General features: G+C 42.9%; 1 protein-coding gene across 9 annotated transcripts in view; it reads left to right on the top strand.

The window, feature by feature from the left end:
- LOC107076028 (CD48 antigen-like) overlaps positions 1-12,552 on the top strand; it is a 33,582-nt gene that overhangs the window by 16,101 nt on the left and 4,929 nt on the right. For 4 of the 9 annotated variants that reach the window (XM_069191464.1, XM_069191467.1, XM_069191465.1 and 1 more), the window contains exons 2-5: positions 4,630-4,941; positions 8,211-8,516; positions 9,764-9,895; positions 12,420-12,526. In XM_069191464.1, coding sequence (XP_069047565.1) covers positions 4,630-4,941; positions 8,211-8,516; positions 9,764-9,895; positions 12,420-12,526 — 857 coding nt within the window. Of the gene's footprint in view, positions 1-4,629; positions 4,942-8,210; positions 8,517-9,763; positions 9,900-12,419; positions 12,527-12,552 lie in introns of all 9 variants that reach the window. The other 5 variants (XR_011189923.1, XR_011189924.1, XM_069191470.1 and 2 more) reach the window with 4 other exon arrangements.

The raw sequence follows: 12,552 nt of genomic DNA, 5'->3' as shown, positions 1-12,552 counted from the left end.
GAGTGTAGCTCCTATTGTAACAGGACTGTTCTACTGTACTGGGACTGTAGCCCCTATTGTAACAGGACTGTTCTACTGTACTGGGACTGTAGCTCCTATTGTAACAAGCCTGTTCTCCTGGACTGGGAGTGTAGCTCCTATTGTAACAGGACTGTTCTACTGCACTGTGACTGTAGCTCCTATTGTAACAAGACTGTTCTACTGCACTGTGACTGTAGCTCCTATTGTAACAAGACTGTTCTCCTGTACTGGGAGTGTAGCTCCTATTGTAACAAGACTGTTCTACTGCACTGTGACTGTAGCTCCTATTGCAACAGATCTGGTCTCCAATACTATAAGAATCCATAACAAGAGTCAGAAAACTGCAGCTGGGAGGAAGAACACATAACTGCAGTCAGCACTGCTCTGTAAGTCCTGTTGTAAGGGAAGCAGAACTTCAGACACTGCTCTAATCCTTCAGTTGTTTACTTTTCTGCAAAGAAACCAATTACACCATTATAATTTTCTGTATGTGTAAAGTAAGCAGAAACTAAATTCTGACTCCACCCTCCCAGAGTTGTGAAATTGCAAGAGTGGACTAAAGTTCACTTTCCCATAATTCAAAGCTACCACAGTCTATTAAACCATTATTTTTAAACTTTTGTTTTTGTGTAAACAATCAGGGAGGGGATGGTTTTAACCAATTTTTTTGTCACTTTTAGTTGTTTTTTGTCAAAAGGATGCCAGTCTTTGTTACGCTGGTTTCAGCGAGTATTTGGTGATGGACCCTATCCGGGTGGCGAGAAGACCAGGAAGCCGTAAAAGGGGTAGTCAGGAATCGTAGTCAAAGGAATAACTCAGGTGTCCAAAAACCAGGAAAACACTCAGTTCCTCAAAGCCAAAATCCAAAAGGCAAGGTCGAGTTGGCAATGCAGAAGTCCAGAACACCAGCAGGCAGGCTGAATTGCGAAACAAGCCTCCGAAGTGTATACCACGAGGTCCAACCCAATACCAAGCAAAGGCGGATGCAGACGGCTGGGTTTAGAGAGAGAGGGTGGCGTGGTCATGGGTAAGAGGGACCTGGCTAACCCACGCCTAACCAGAGTAGGTGAAGCAAGCCGTGGGGGTGTAGGCGCCCTTCGGTGGTTGGATACTGGTACCGTAACAGTCTTCATACAAAGAGTCGAAAGATCATGAGCAGGGTTACAAATAAAAGGAGCCAGTTCAGCCTGTCTGGCCTGTTTGTTAGTAGCTCCCTGATCCCAGGATCACATCCCTCTTCTTCTTGAAAGAAACCAGGGTCCAGTCTCTGAAACCTGAAATACTATATAATACATTGACAAGCCAACAAGAGAAATATCCTATTTCCTGAATAAAAGAATATGACCCAGGGCTAGATCTCCCTTCCTATAACTTTGAAGCTCAAAAGTGAACAACTATTTCCTACAGTAAACAGGACAGCGAGCTCTGTATAAAAAGTCATACTAGTTAGCAAGAATCTGCTCTCCAAGTCTCTCAACACAAGGTCTTCTCTCAGGGCACAAGCTTAGAAAAGAGTAGAGTGATGTTTCTTCTCTCTGTCTGTTCTCTGTTTCTCTCTCTCTGTCTCCGTCTGTTACGCCCCTCTCTTCTCCTTCACCCTTATCTTGCCTTTGTAAAGTACGTTCTATGATCTGAATTATGATTAACAAGAGTTATTCACCAGAAAACCCCCTCTGACCATTTGTGTATTCCTGTCTCTCAACTAGAAAAACACTATTTAGATTTTATGAGATATGAGTGGCAAATGTTATATGTATGTCTAGGGATTCTGTGGTTCCACAGAATGTGACTCACTTCCTCTCCTCTGCCTAGCAGTAGGAATGTGTGGCTCCACAGGTGTGTTTTTGTATTTGTGTATGTATTTACTGGGACCTCCAGTCGAAGTTTGCAATTCCAAAGCAGTTATAATACTATGCCACTCTGATCAGCTGTAAATTAAAACTAAAAGTGTTTGACACCATTGTGACACTATCAATCCCATTGTCATTTCCAATGTACTGTTTTCTAGCTGCAGTAATGCTTTTCTGTACTAAAACACTACCCTACAGTACCAATGCACTCCATCACCCAGTTTTACCAAAGACCAATACCTCAGTTCTTTCACTGAACGTTAACAGGATACAGTAATTATTATGCTGGAAGTAGTGCAGTGGAGATGATTTGGAAGAACACAAGTTGCTTTTTAAGTTCACTAATGTGAACTGTTATTACCTGTATTACAGCAGTGGCACGCCTTAACATGTGCGAGACAGACATAACACTTTACCACAATAACATCCCTTATAACCAATATAACATCCCAAAGTAGTGGGTAGCAAATGTGAGCTGGAAAAAGCTGGAGAGCTTCACAGTAATGGTGGATGGTTTCCACATTCACACATCAGCCAGAGTCAGGAATCTGGTGGTCACAGCTGATAGTCTCCTGTCTTTTGAGCCCCATGTGAACAAATTGATTAAGAAATCTTTTCTCACCTTAGAAATATTTTTTGCATTCGGAAATGTCTATCAACGTTTTAACATTCTAAAAAATCTACTTTCATACGCAACAGTAGCCTAGAGTGCACAGTAGTTCAGAGACAGTACTATAGCAACGTGAATGCCTCTTTGGCAGAGTGATGATGTGGGCTGATACAGTGTTTTAACTGTAATTCAGCAGAGCTAGTGATAGTTTTACTATTGTGGTTGTTTAGTAGTGACAGGGTACTGCTGTGTTGCTCAATTGTGCATGTCTCAATGTGCATCAGTTGAATGATGGTGTACATTGACACACTAGTGTTGTGGTTGTATGGATGCTTAGATAACTGAATGATGGCTTGAATTGTGTCTGATGTAGACAACAGCAAACTTATCTGGCTCTACGCTGCTAATTATTGCAACTTCACGACCATCATAGATAATTTAGGGAGCCGAAACATTGTGTTTCTCTTCTCCTATTTCAGCATGGAATAAACCTTAACTTGTTCCTTTACTTTGGGTTCGTTGCAACCAGTACCAACAGGTTTGGTACTGAGCTGTGGACTTATTTCAGCGGCCAAGTTTATTGCCTTAAGTTAGTGCACTAGTTTAGCACGTGATGACCACAGGTTGAACTCTTGTTAGTACACAGTGCTTTCAGCTCGTTGTGATTGACCCCTGGTGTCTATGAAGGTCCTCACTGTAAGACCTTAAACCCTGAGATAAATTAAATATAAACTTTCTCGATGGGTGGAATGGCCTTCTTGCCTTTGTAACTTGGATTAACTGACAACCCCTGAGAGGAGGAAGGATCTCTGCGTCTTTATCTGGGAAGGGGCTGAATTTCGAATTCTTAATTAGTGAGCAACAGCATACAGAAAGAATAGTAATAAATCATGACACACGCTGTGAGAAAATGTGAACAATCCGGTGTGATTTTATCACAGTACAGTGACACTTCCCATGAGCAATCAGGGTAAAAACAGCACAGTGCAGTAACGCCCTGTGAGATCAAGGTAAAAATACAGTACAGTAAAACCCAGAGATATCAGGGTAAAAGCACAGTATGAAGCAGTAAAGCACGATACAATAGTGTGACACACTATGTACAGTATTCTCTTCCTGAATTACTGTGGCCGGACAGTGCTGTCATTGCAGGAACAACCCTAAAATTGCTGATAACAGTCCCAGCTAATTTGTGTTACAAATCAAACACAGCTAATTGAGACTAATTGAGACTAAAAATAAACCTTTCTGGGAAACCACTTTGCAGACAGAATGGTGGCTCCAGAGATCAATTACACAGCTGTGCTGTCTGGCAGCCTGCAGTAAATTGAGATTCGTTACTATAGGAACTATCTCTAAAAGGGAGGAAGAAAGGTGAAATAGCCTCTACTTGTTTGTGGTTCTTTGGTTCAGTGTTCGTATCTTTAAGTCTTAGGAAAGATCAATTACAAGGACAGTCCTCTGGACCAAAAAAATGAAGAATTTTGTTCTGTTACAAGAAGGGAGTCACCCACCATATTTTAAGAATTTGTTCATTGAAATCCACTCCAAAACAAAAAAAACCTGCATTAAAATTACATGTTTTTTAACTTTATAAAGTTAGTTTAAGAATACAGTCATTTCTCAGTGTATCCAGTCCAATCAATTGTTTCCCACTCCGGTCAGATATCTGTGTCACATTTGAGAAAAATACAGAACAGACTCCAGTGGCATAGGAGTAGGCTCCTGCAGAGTTCAAGTGTCTGTGTGCGGCTCTTCTGTTGTATCTTGATTTTAACACAGGTCATGTGTGAACAATTTCAACTGACTGTCATATCTATTTTTTCCACAAAGCTTTATTTATTTGTTGTTACTCACAACACGGAAAACAGTCTTAACATAAAATGGAAGAAACCCATATACCGACTCTCAAAGATTTTATCTAAAAGTGACCTTGTACACAAATAAGAAAGGTAATAAAAATGCAGCCTTATTTTATTATAAAAAACAGAATGTAGTGTGTCTGTCTCTCTAAACACTTTGCATCGGGCGTCTATAACGGGCTGTGATGAATGTATATTTTTAATAAAAATGTACCTTGGCCTGAGTCTGGATTTGTCGACACACAGACACTCATAGACACCTATTCCCTCTCTGTGTTTGTTACAGGTCCTTGGCTCTCTGTGTCCCAGTCTAAGGAAAAGCAGCAGATCAGACTCACTGCAGGAGAGTCCTTCACCTTCCCTGATGCAATAATACCGTCAGGACATCTAAAGTACACAGGCCAGGGCACTATTATAACTGTCCAAAATAATGTCAGTGACACTGACTATGAAACAAGCTTCAGAGGGAGAGTATATTGGGACAGAAGGACTGGACAGATTACCATCACAAATCTAACTGTGCAGGACTCTGGAGAGTTTGAACTGGAGTCAACAAAAGCAAATCGCTTTATCGAGAACTTCATTCTCAAAGTCTACAGTAAGTACAGTCAAAGAGAAATTCACCCTCACAGTCTACAGTAAGTACAGTGGGTGAGAGAATCACCCTCATACTCTACAGTTATTAGAGTCAGTGAGAAATTCACTCTCACTGTCTACAGTAACTACAGTCAGTGAGAGATTCACCCTCACACTCTACAGTTAGTACAGTCAGTGAGAAATTCACCCTCACTGTCTACAGTAAGAACAGAGAGAAATTCACCCTCACAGTCTACAGTTAGTACAGTCAGAGAGAAATTCACCCCCATTGTCTACAATAAGTACAGACAATGAGAAATTCACCCTCACCGTCTACAGTAAGAACAGTCAGAGAGAAATTCACCCTCACAGTCTACAGTAAGAACAGTCAGAGAGATATTCACCCTCACTGTCTACAGTAAGTACAGTTAGAAATTCTCACTCATGTCATGACAGTGTAACTGCCTTGAATTGAGCTTCAGTAATGTGGAACCCGCCCCTCATCTCCTCAGTGTAAATGACAGGACTGGGCACTATGAGAAATGTAATGAATGTGTGTGGCAGGCTGTTGCAGGCCGTGCAGAGGTCACAGCTGCAGGAATCTGGTGCTCTGATGAGCTTCAGCTATGAACCATCCTGTCTAAACAGCCCATCTAAACATTTGGAAGAAAAACCTTCTTTGAAAACTGAGCAGAGGGCTCTCTCGATCCCTCACACAGTAGTGGATGCTGATAAGGCGTCAGAGATGCAGTGAGGGTGCAGCACCTGTAGGTGTTGAACTTTTGTGTTTGTAAAGAGAAAACAGAGAGACGAAGAGTGGAGAAACATGTAAGAGCCTGGGTTCCAGAGGGGTTCAGGTGGAAAAGAGCTACTGACAGTAAAGATAGATTCCTGGTGGGTCTAGTTTGTGAAGAACTATGAGGCCAGAGTGTGTTCCTTAGTGATCTTGTAGACTGCAGTCCCACCTGCTCTGAAAGATGAGCTCATGTGACTACTGGTGGTGTTGTGGACGTGTTGAGCACTGTGGTATAAAGTGCGAAGTGTGGATTAGTGTAAACCAGTGGTTCTCAAACTTTTTGGACCAAGTACCACCCCTAATCCAACCAAAGCATCCAAGAACCACCTACAAGTCATCCTCTCATAGGAACCCCAGAAATTCTCAATGACCAACAAGAGCGTGCGTGCACACACACTCACACATACATATAATAAATATTATAATAATAAACTTTATTTGATATAGCGCCTTTAAAGGTGGCTTCTCAAAGTGTTTTACAGAAAAAAAACATTAACAACAACTAATAAAAAAGCACCATTTCAGTGAGAGGGGTGAGCCTGTTTAGTTGAGCAAAGCATAGGTGAATTAATTTTTCGAGCCTTGATACAATTCACAACATAGTCTAACAGAAATTAAATTGTCAGGCATTTTCTTGACGGCAAAGGTCTCGCGGTGGATGTTGTAATGCGTACATTCATTTCTGGAGCAACCTCTCTAATTCGTGCAGCTACTGTACACCGTTATGTCGGCTTGTCATTGCTCTAGCACCGTCTGTACAAACTCAGATGCATTTTATCCAGTCGAGGCCATTCTCTCCAATAAATTCATTCAGAAGCTGAAATACGTGCTCCCCTGTAGTTCCTGTTGGTAGCGGTTTACAGAACAGAAAGTCTTCATGGGACATGACCTCAAACTCGTATCTAACGTAAACGAGCGAATTGACCAAATCGACTACAGACTCATCTAATTGCAGTGAAAAACATCTGCTCATCTTAACGCGCTCTGTCAGCGTACTTTTGATATAACCCTTCATTTCAATAATTCTATGAATGACTGTGTCTTTCAGGGGGAGGGGGGCAGCAGGTCGAGCTGTTTAGCAGCTTTTTCTCCACACATAATACGTGTCAGCTCTTTTGCCAACGGTAAATAAGGTTCTTCAAAAATAGTGTAGCTTACCTGCTTTAGCAATCCGCAAGCCTGCATTTTCCCGCATTTCCATTTTTATTTCCGTATTTATTTAAAGTTTTTATTTCATGCGCATGGGAGCGAAACAGAGACGCTCGGTGTATTTTTCTCAAATTAGAACAGTTATTAAATATTTTTCTGTTATCACGCTTTCGTGTGCTCACAAGATGACCTGCGTTCGTAGCACGCATTTCTATGCATTCCTGTGTTTACAACGTTGGCATTGTTCCAAAATCACGCACATTCTCCTTTCTCCCTATTTGCTGGAGATACAGTAGCTTTTTTTAAATACATTTGGTCACTTGAATCCGTAGCACGCATTCCTATAGAGTGGTATAGAATTACAGAGTATCTCTTGTGTCCACTGTAGTATTAGCGCGCACTGTATCGTAGTACGTAGGCTGCGTATTCGACACGTATTAAAATACAAAATATGAAAACCCGTCCCGATTTTTCAGCGCACACCACACAGTTCCAGGGTAATTTGGTGTACCACCTGGAGGCACTCCACGTACCACTGCCGGTATGCGTACCACAGTTTGAGAACCACTGGTGTAAACAAAACAGAAAGCACGAGACCTGAAGGACTCCCAGCTCTGTGGAAGAAGAGTGGGAGGGGCTGCCTGTCCAGCTCATGACTACTGATCAGTATGGAGGTCTGGCATGACTCCAGTGAAGGACAGAGAAAGGCCTGGGCAGTGGTGGATATTAGTTATCAGAATAAGCTCACTTTAAAGTCCTGGCCCTCACAATGAGATGTATGTTGCATCACATGGGTTTTTCACCCTAGTAGGGTGTACTTCCTGTTTAACTCCCAGTGTCTTCTAGTTTGCTGTATCCAGTGGTCAGCACAGCTGGGTTTCAAGACAGATGAGTCTAGGGTTGAGTGTGCATTACCCTGGCTTCTGTGGAGCTCTGTGACACAACTCTTTACACGGTGGGGATTGGTAACAATTCTAGCCATCCAGGTTGCATAGTGAATCTGAACACATTGAAGAAAATAATAATAATAATTTAGTACTCTTATACACTACAATATAGGGGTTTAGATATACAGTAGGAGGGACAGTTCACTATACCCCTGGTCTCCTGGACTATCTCCAGTGACTTTCACTTTCTCACTGAATACTGCACATCGAATCACACACTTTATACACCACCTAATGGTCAAACCACACTCATCAATCTTTCACATAGGAACACCCCCATTGCTATCTGATCCTGAACTGATCGGATTATGATGTCTATGATACAGGACTGGTGATATCGATACCATGCTGAGATCCCTGTAGTGAAGAATGTCATTGCTGTTGTCTCTCTCTCCTCAGATCGTGTCTCCAGACCTCAAGTCAAAAACTCAGATCAGAGACACAACCAGTTCAGCGGTGCCTCATTCAGACAGAACTGCTCCCTGCTGTGCTCGGTGCAGAATGGCAGAGAGGTGACCCTGTCCTGGTACAGAGAGGTGGAGGAGAAGCCCCTGTCTAATACCAGCTCCCCTGATCTCAACAGCACCCTGACTCTCCCTCTGGAGACAGATGGACAATACAATAATACCTACAGCTGTGTGGCCTCTAACCCTGTCAGCAATGAGACAACTACAGTCAACACGTCAGAGCGCTGCAGGAACAGAGGTGAGGCCTGGAGCTCCTAAATGCTGCTATTATAGGTTTAGTGGTTGATTAAGTTTTTACATTTCCTACCAGTACAGAATTAGTGCCACCCATTAAGCTGTGAATGAACTGCCCAGCACGGTCCCAACCTTGTCCTAGCTTTGTACCAACCCTGTCTGAACTCCCAAGTCCAATTAAACCCATCATCCTAGTCCTGTCTGAGCAGTTCCCCCAGTTATCTCAACACTATCAAAACCCTTTCACCCTAGAAAAACCTGAATAGGGTGAAACCTGACCAAAACCTGACATTGATGTGGCTGTCTCTATTCTCTCTATTGCATCTCTGACATAAAAACTTGGATGACTCACAATTTCCTTCATCTAAGCTGTAACAAGGCTGAAGTCATGCTTATTGGCACACCCCTCCTCCCCATCAACTTTGTAAAACCAATGCCGTATCATACTGTAACCCTATCTGTGGATGGTACAGTACTTGAACTTGAATGGAAACACCTTGGGGTGATATTTGATTCAGGCTTGACATCTGACCCACATGTGCAACTTATTGTCAAAACATCTTAATATCACCTCAGAAACATCTCTAGACTGCGCCGCCCTGTGTTATCACTAACTGTGGCTGAAAAGCTGATCAACACATTAGTCTTCTCCCGAATTGACTGCTGTGATGCTCTACTTACTGGGGTTTCTAAATCCACACTGAATAAACTCCAGTATATCCAAAATTCGGCAGCCAGAATCCTGACCAGGTCTAGTGCAAGTGATCACATTACTCCTATCCTGGAGTCCTTACATTGGCTTCCTGTCAGGTTTTGAGTTGACCTCCAAATTCTCATGCTCACCTACAAGCCTCTGCATGGCTTGGCACCTCAGTACCTGTCTGAGCTACTATCGTCCATCTACTGTCTCCTCTCCTTGTGTATATTTTGTGTATTTTTATTGTTGTTGTCAATCTGTGAAACACTTGTAAGAAGCCACCTTTAAAGGCGCTATATAAAATAAAGTTTATTATTATATTATTTTTTATTATAGTACACAGTCCTAGAATGCTCCAGGAGAGTTGACTGTTCGCTGACTAAATGTACAATTAATGTATTAATATAATCAATCAGTCTGTACTGTAATCTGTAAGAAACGTTTTTCTCTTCTTCTATTCCAGTGAAGTTAATAAATTGTAATAGTAATTCAGGCTCAACAGTCACACTGTCTTGTTAATGTTCTGTGTGTATTAATCTCTCTCTCTGTAACAGATAATAAAAACCACTCTAATAGTGACCAGTCCAGACACTATGCTGTTTCTGCGGTCTGCTCTGTGGGTGGAGTCCTGGCTGTGATTGGGGCAGTGGCTTATCTGAAGAGGCACAGAGACAAGCAGAGAGAAGGCAGGTATCTATCTTTCAGTCTGTATCTTGCTGCACTGTGATTGGATGAAGTATTTATTAATATTGTTACAGCTTCTGTAATATTGTTACAGAAGTGTCTCTTAGATTTTAGATAAAGTTTGTGACACAGGGAAGAATAAATATTTCTAGCTTCAAAAAAGAGAGGATGTTTGCTGAGGTCTGGGGGAGTTTATCTTGGTATGCCTAGGTACTGTACTGTAAGTTGTGGATTAATGATTGCAAAGAAGCAGAGCAGAAAGACTCAGTGTCAGTTCACATTAAGAGGGAAGGAAGAGAAAGAGAAAGTAGGAGAGGCAGGAGGAAGAAACAAGGAGAGCAGGGAGAAGAGAGAGGAGTCCAGAGGAGTAGGGACTTGAAGCTTGCGCCAGGCGAGAGCTCCTACTTCATGATTATCCAAATAGAACCTGACTGGAGACAAGTGTTCGAACCTTGTTAGAGAGAGAGCTCTTTTCTGTGTTTTCAGGGAGCTTGGGTTTCCTGGTACCTCAGTTAGAAACATCTTTCCTGATTAGGGTGCATTTTATGGATTGGGATATAGGCTCCCATTTATTTTGTAGCATCCAGGCTGCAGAGAGAGAGATTTAAGTGTAGGTTGATTCTTATTTTGGCCTCTGTAGGCATAGTAAGAGTTTAGTGCTTAGTAGCAGTCTGGGGGTTTCAGGGTGACCAGAATGTTAGGCCTTGTTTGTAAATACTGTACATAGAGTAACTTGTGTGCTGTGTGTAGTGTAGTTTGTGTTTTGTCATTGTAATTAATATTTGTTTAACTGAGTGTGTCTGGATTAATACTCCTCTCAACAAAGCTGTGCCAGAGGACAAAGAATTCACGTGCCTCAGATCTCTGTCTCTTTCGGTCTGACAGCCACAGCTGCTGTGTAGAAGCTCTGGAGGTGTGAATAGCTCACCTGTGTGTGATAAGAGGATTAATTACACTGGATCGCTTTCATTCACAAAAGGGCTTTTGTGTATTATAGGGCGCGATTGTCTTCACTTCCTGTAGCTGAAAAGCTGATAGCAGGTGCAGAGCTGAGGTCCTGTCAGTCTGTGAAAGTCTTGGTGTGTGTTTTCTTAACAGAAATGGACCAAATGCAAGTACAAATCGAACACTCTCTCACCTGCTGGGACACGTACAAGCACACATAACAACAGCACAGCACAAACTGCACAAAGAGCGGTACCTATTGGTCTGTCAACGCCACTTCAGGCAGCCACCTCCTTGTTCCTGGTGGACTCCCATCCCAGTACTGATGGGCCAGCCCTGCCCTGGCTGCAGGGTTAGAGCACTACTGGCAGGATAAGTCAGAGAGGTGGCAGTGTGCAGCATTGTGTTTATTTTAGGTTACTGTGGTTGCATACGAACGGGGACAATGAAGTTTGCAGTTTCTAGTGATAACAATCACAGTGCAGGTTCTACAAGTATGTTAAGGGGGACATGGCCCTGGCTCCCAGTGAACTCTGGCCGGGGAAGCTGGAGTCTCAACTCTCCCAAGCAAAAGGCAGGACAGCTGTTGTGACAGCTCCAGAAGCAGGATCAGTAGTGACTAGAAGCAGCAGTATGAGAAGTCGTGACAGCACTACAAGCAGGAGCAGTAGTGACTAGAAGCTGCAGTATGAGAAGTCGTGACAGCACCAGAAGCTGGAGCAGTAGTGACTAGAAGCAGCAGGATGAGAAGTCGTGACAGCACCAGAAGCAGGAGCAGTAGTGACTAGAAGCAGCAGGATGAGAAGTCGTGACAGCACTAGAAGCAGGAGCAGTAGTGACTAGAAGCAGCAGTATGAGAAGTCGTGACAGCACTAGAAGCTGGAGCAGTAGTGACTAGAAGCAGCAGGATGAGAAGTCGTGACAGCACCAGAAGCAGGAGCAGTAGTGACTAGAAGCAGCAGGATGAGAAGTCGTGACAGCACTAGAAGCAGGAGCAGTAGTGACTAGAAGCAGCAGTATGAGAAGTTGTGACAGCACTAGAAGCAGGAGCAGTAGTGACTAGAAGCAGCAGGCTGAGGAGAAGGAGAGGAGGCCATTTGGTTTATCCTAGTTCATCTAGATCTTTTGGTTTCTATTAGCTGTTTCATACTTGTAAATTTCTTACCTTCACTTTGCCGTTTGTCTCTTTCACCCAGCCGTTTCTTGATAAACAGCCTTGAAGACTGACAGATAAATATAGACGACCATGGTTCTGCAGTGGCTCTAAACTATTTCCATGACAGATGACTGTGATTCTGGAGTGATTATAGACCATTGCTGTAACAGATGACTATGATTCTGAAGTTTGTCTAGACAGACGATTATGAGTCTGGAGTGAATCTAAACCATTACTAAGACAGATGATTATGAGGCTGGAGTGACTCTAGACCTTTGCTGTTTTGGTGTGATGGAGGTCTATGATTCTGCAGTCATTCCAGACCACTGTCAACACTGACCTAATAATGCCACTCACAGGCACAGAGGGGCGACTCAGACCCACAGTGGAATAACCCCACTCTCTCCTGTGTGTCTGTTTTATAGGTCCTCCCTCCACCCCTGGAGTGACAGAAAATGAGGGGGTCGAATACACTGAAATAAATCACATCCTCAGCAGCACACAGGCTGAGAGAGCAAACAGAAATGACCAGGTTAGTGACTGACGCACTGCGTGACG

This window comes from Lepisosteus oculatus, chromosome 6 (assembly GCF_040954835.1).
Source record: "Lepisosteus oculatus isolate fLepOcu1 chromosome 6, fLepOcu1.hap2, whole genome shotgun sequence".
Lineage (NCBI taxonomy): Eukaryota > Metazoa > Chordata > Actinopteri > Semionotiformes > Lepisosteidae > Lepisosteus > Lepisosteus oculatus.
This window is presented reverse-complemented; position numbering and strand designations above follow the sequence as displayed.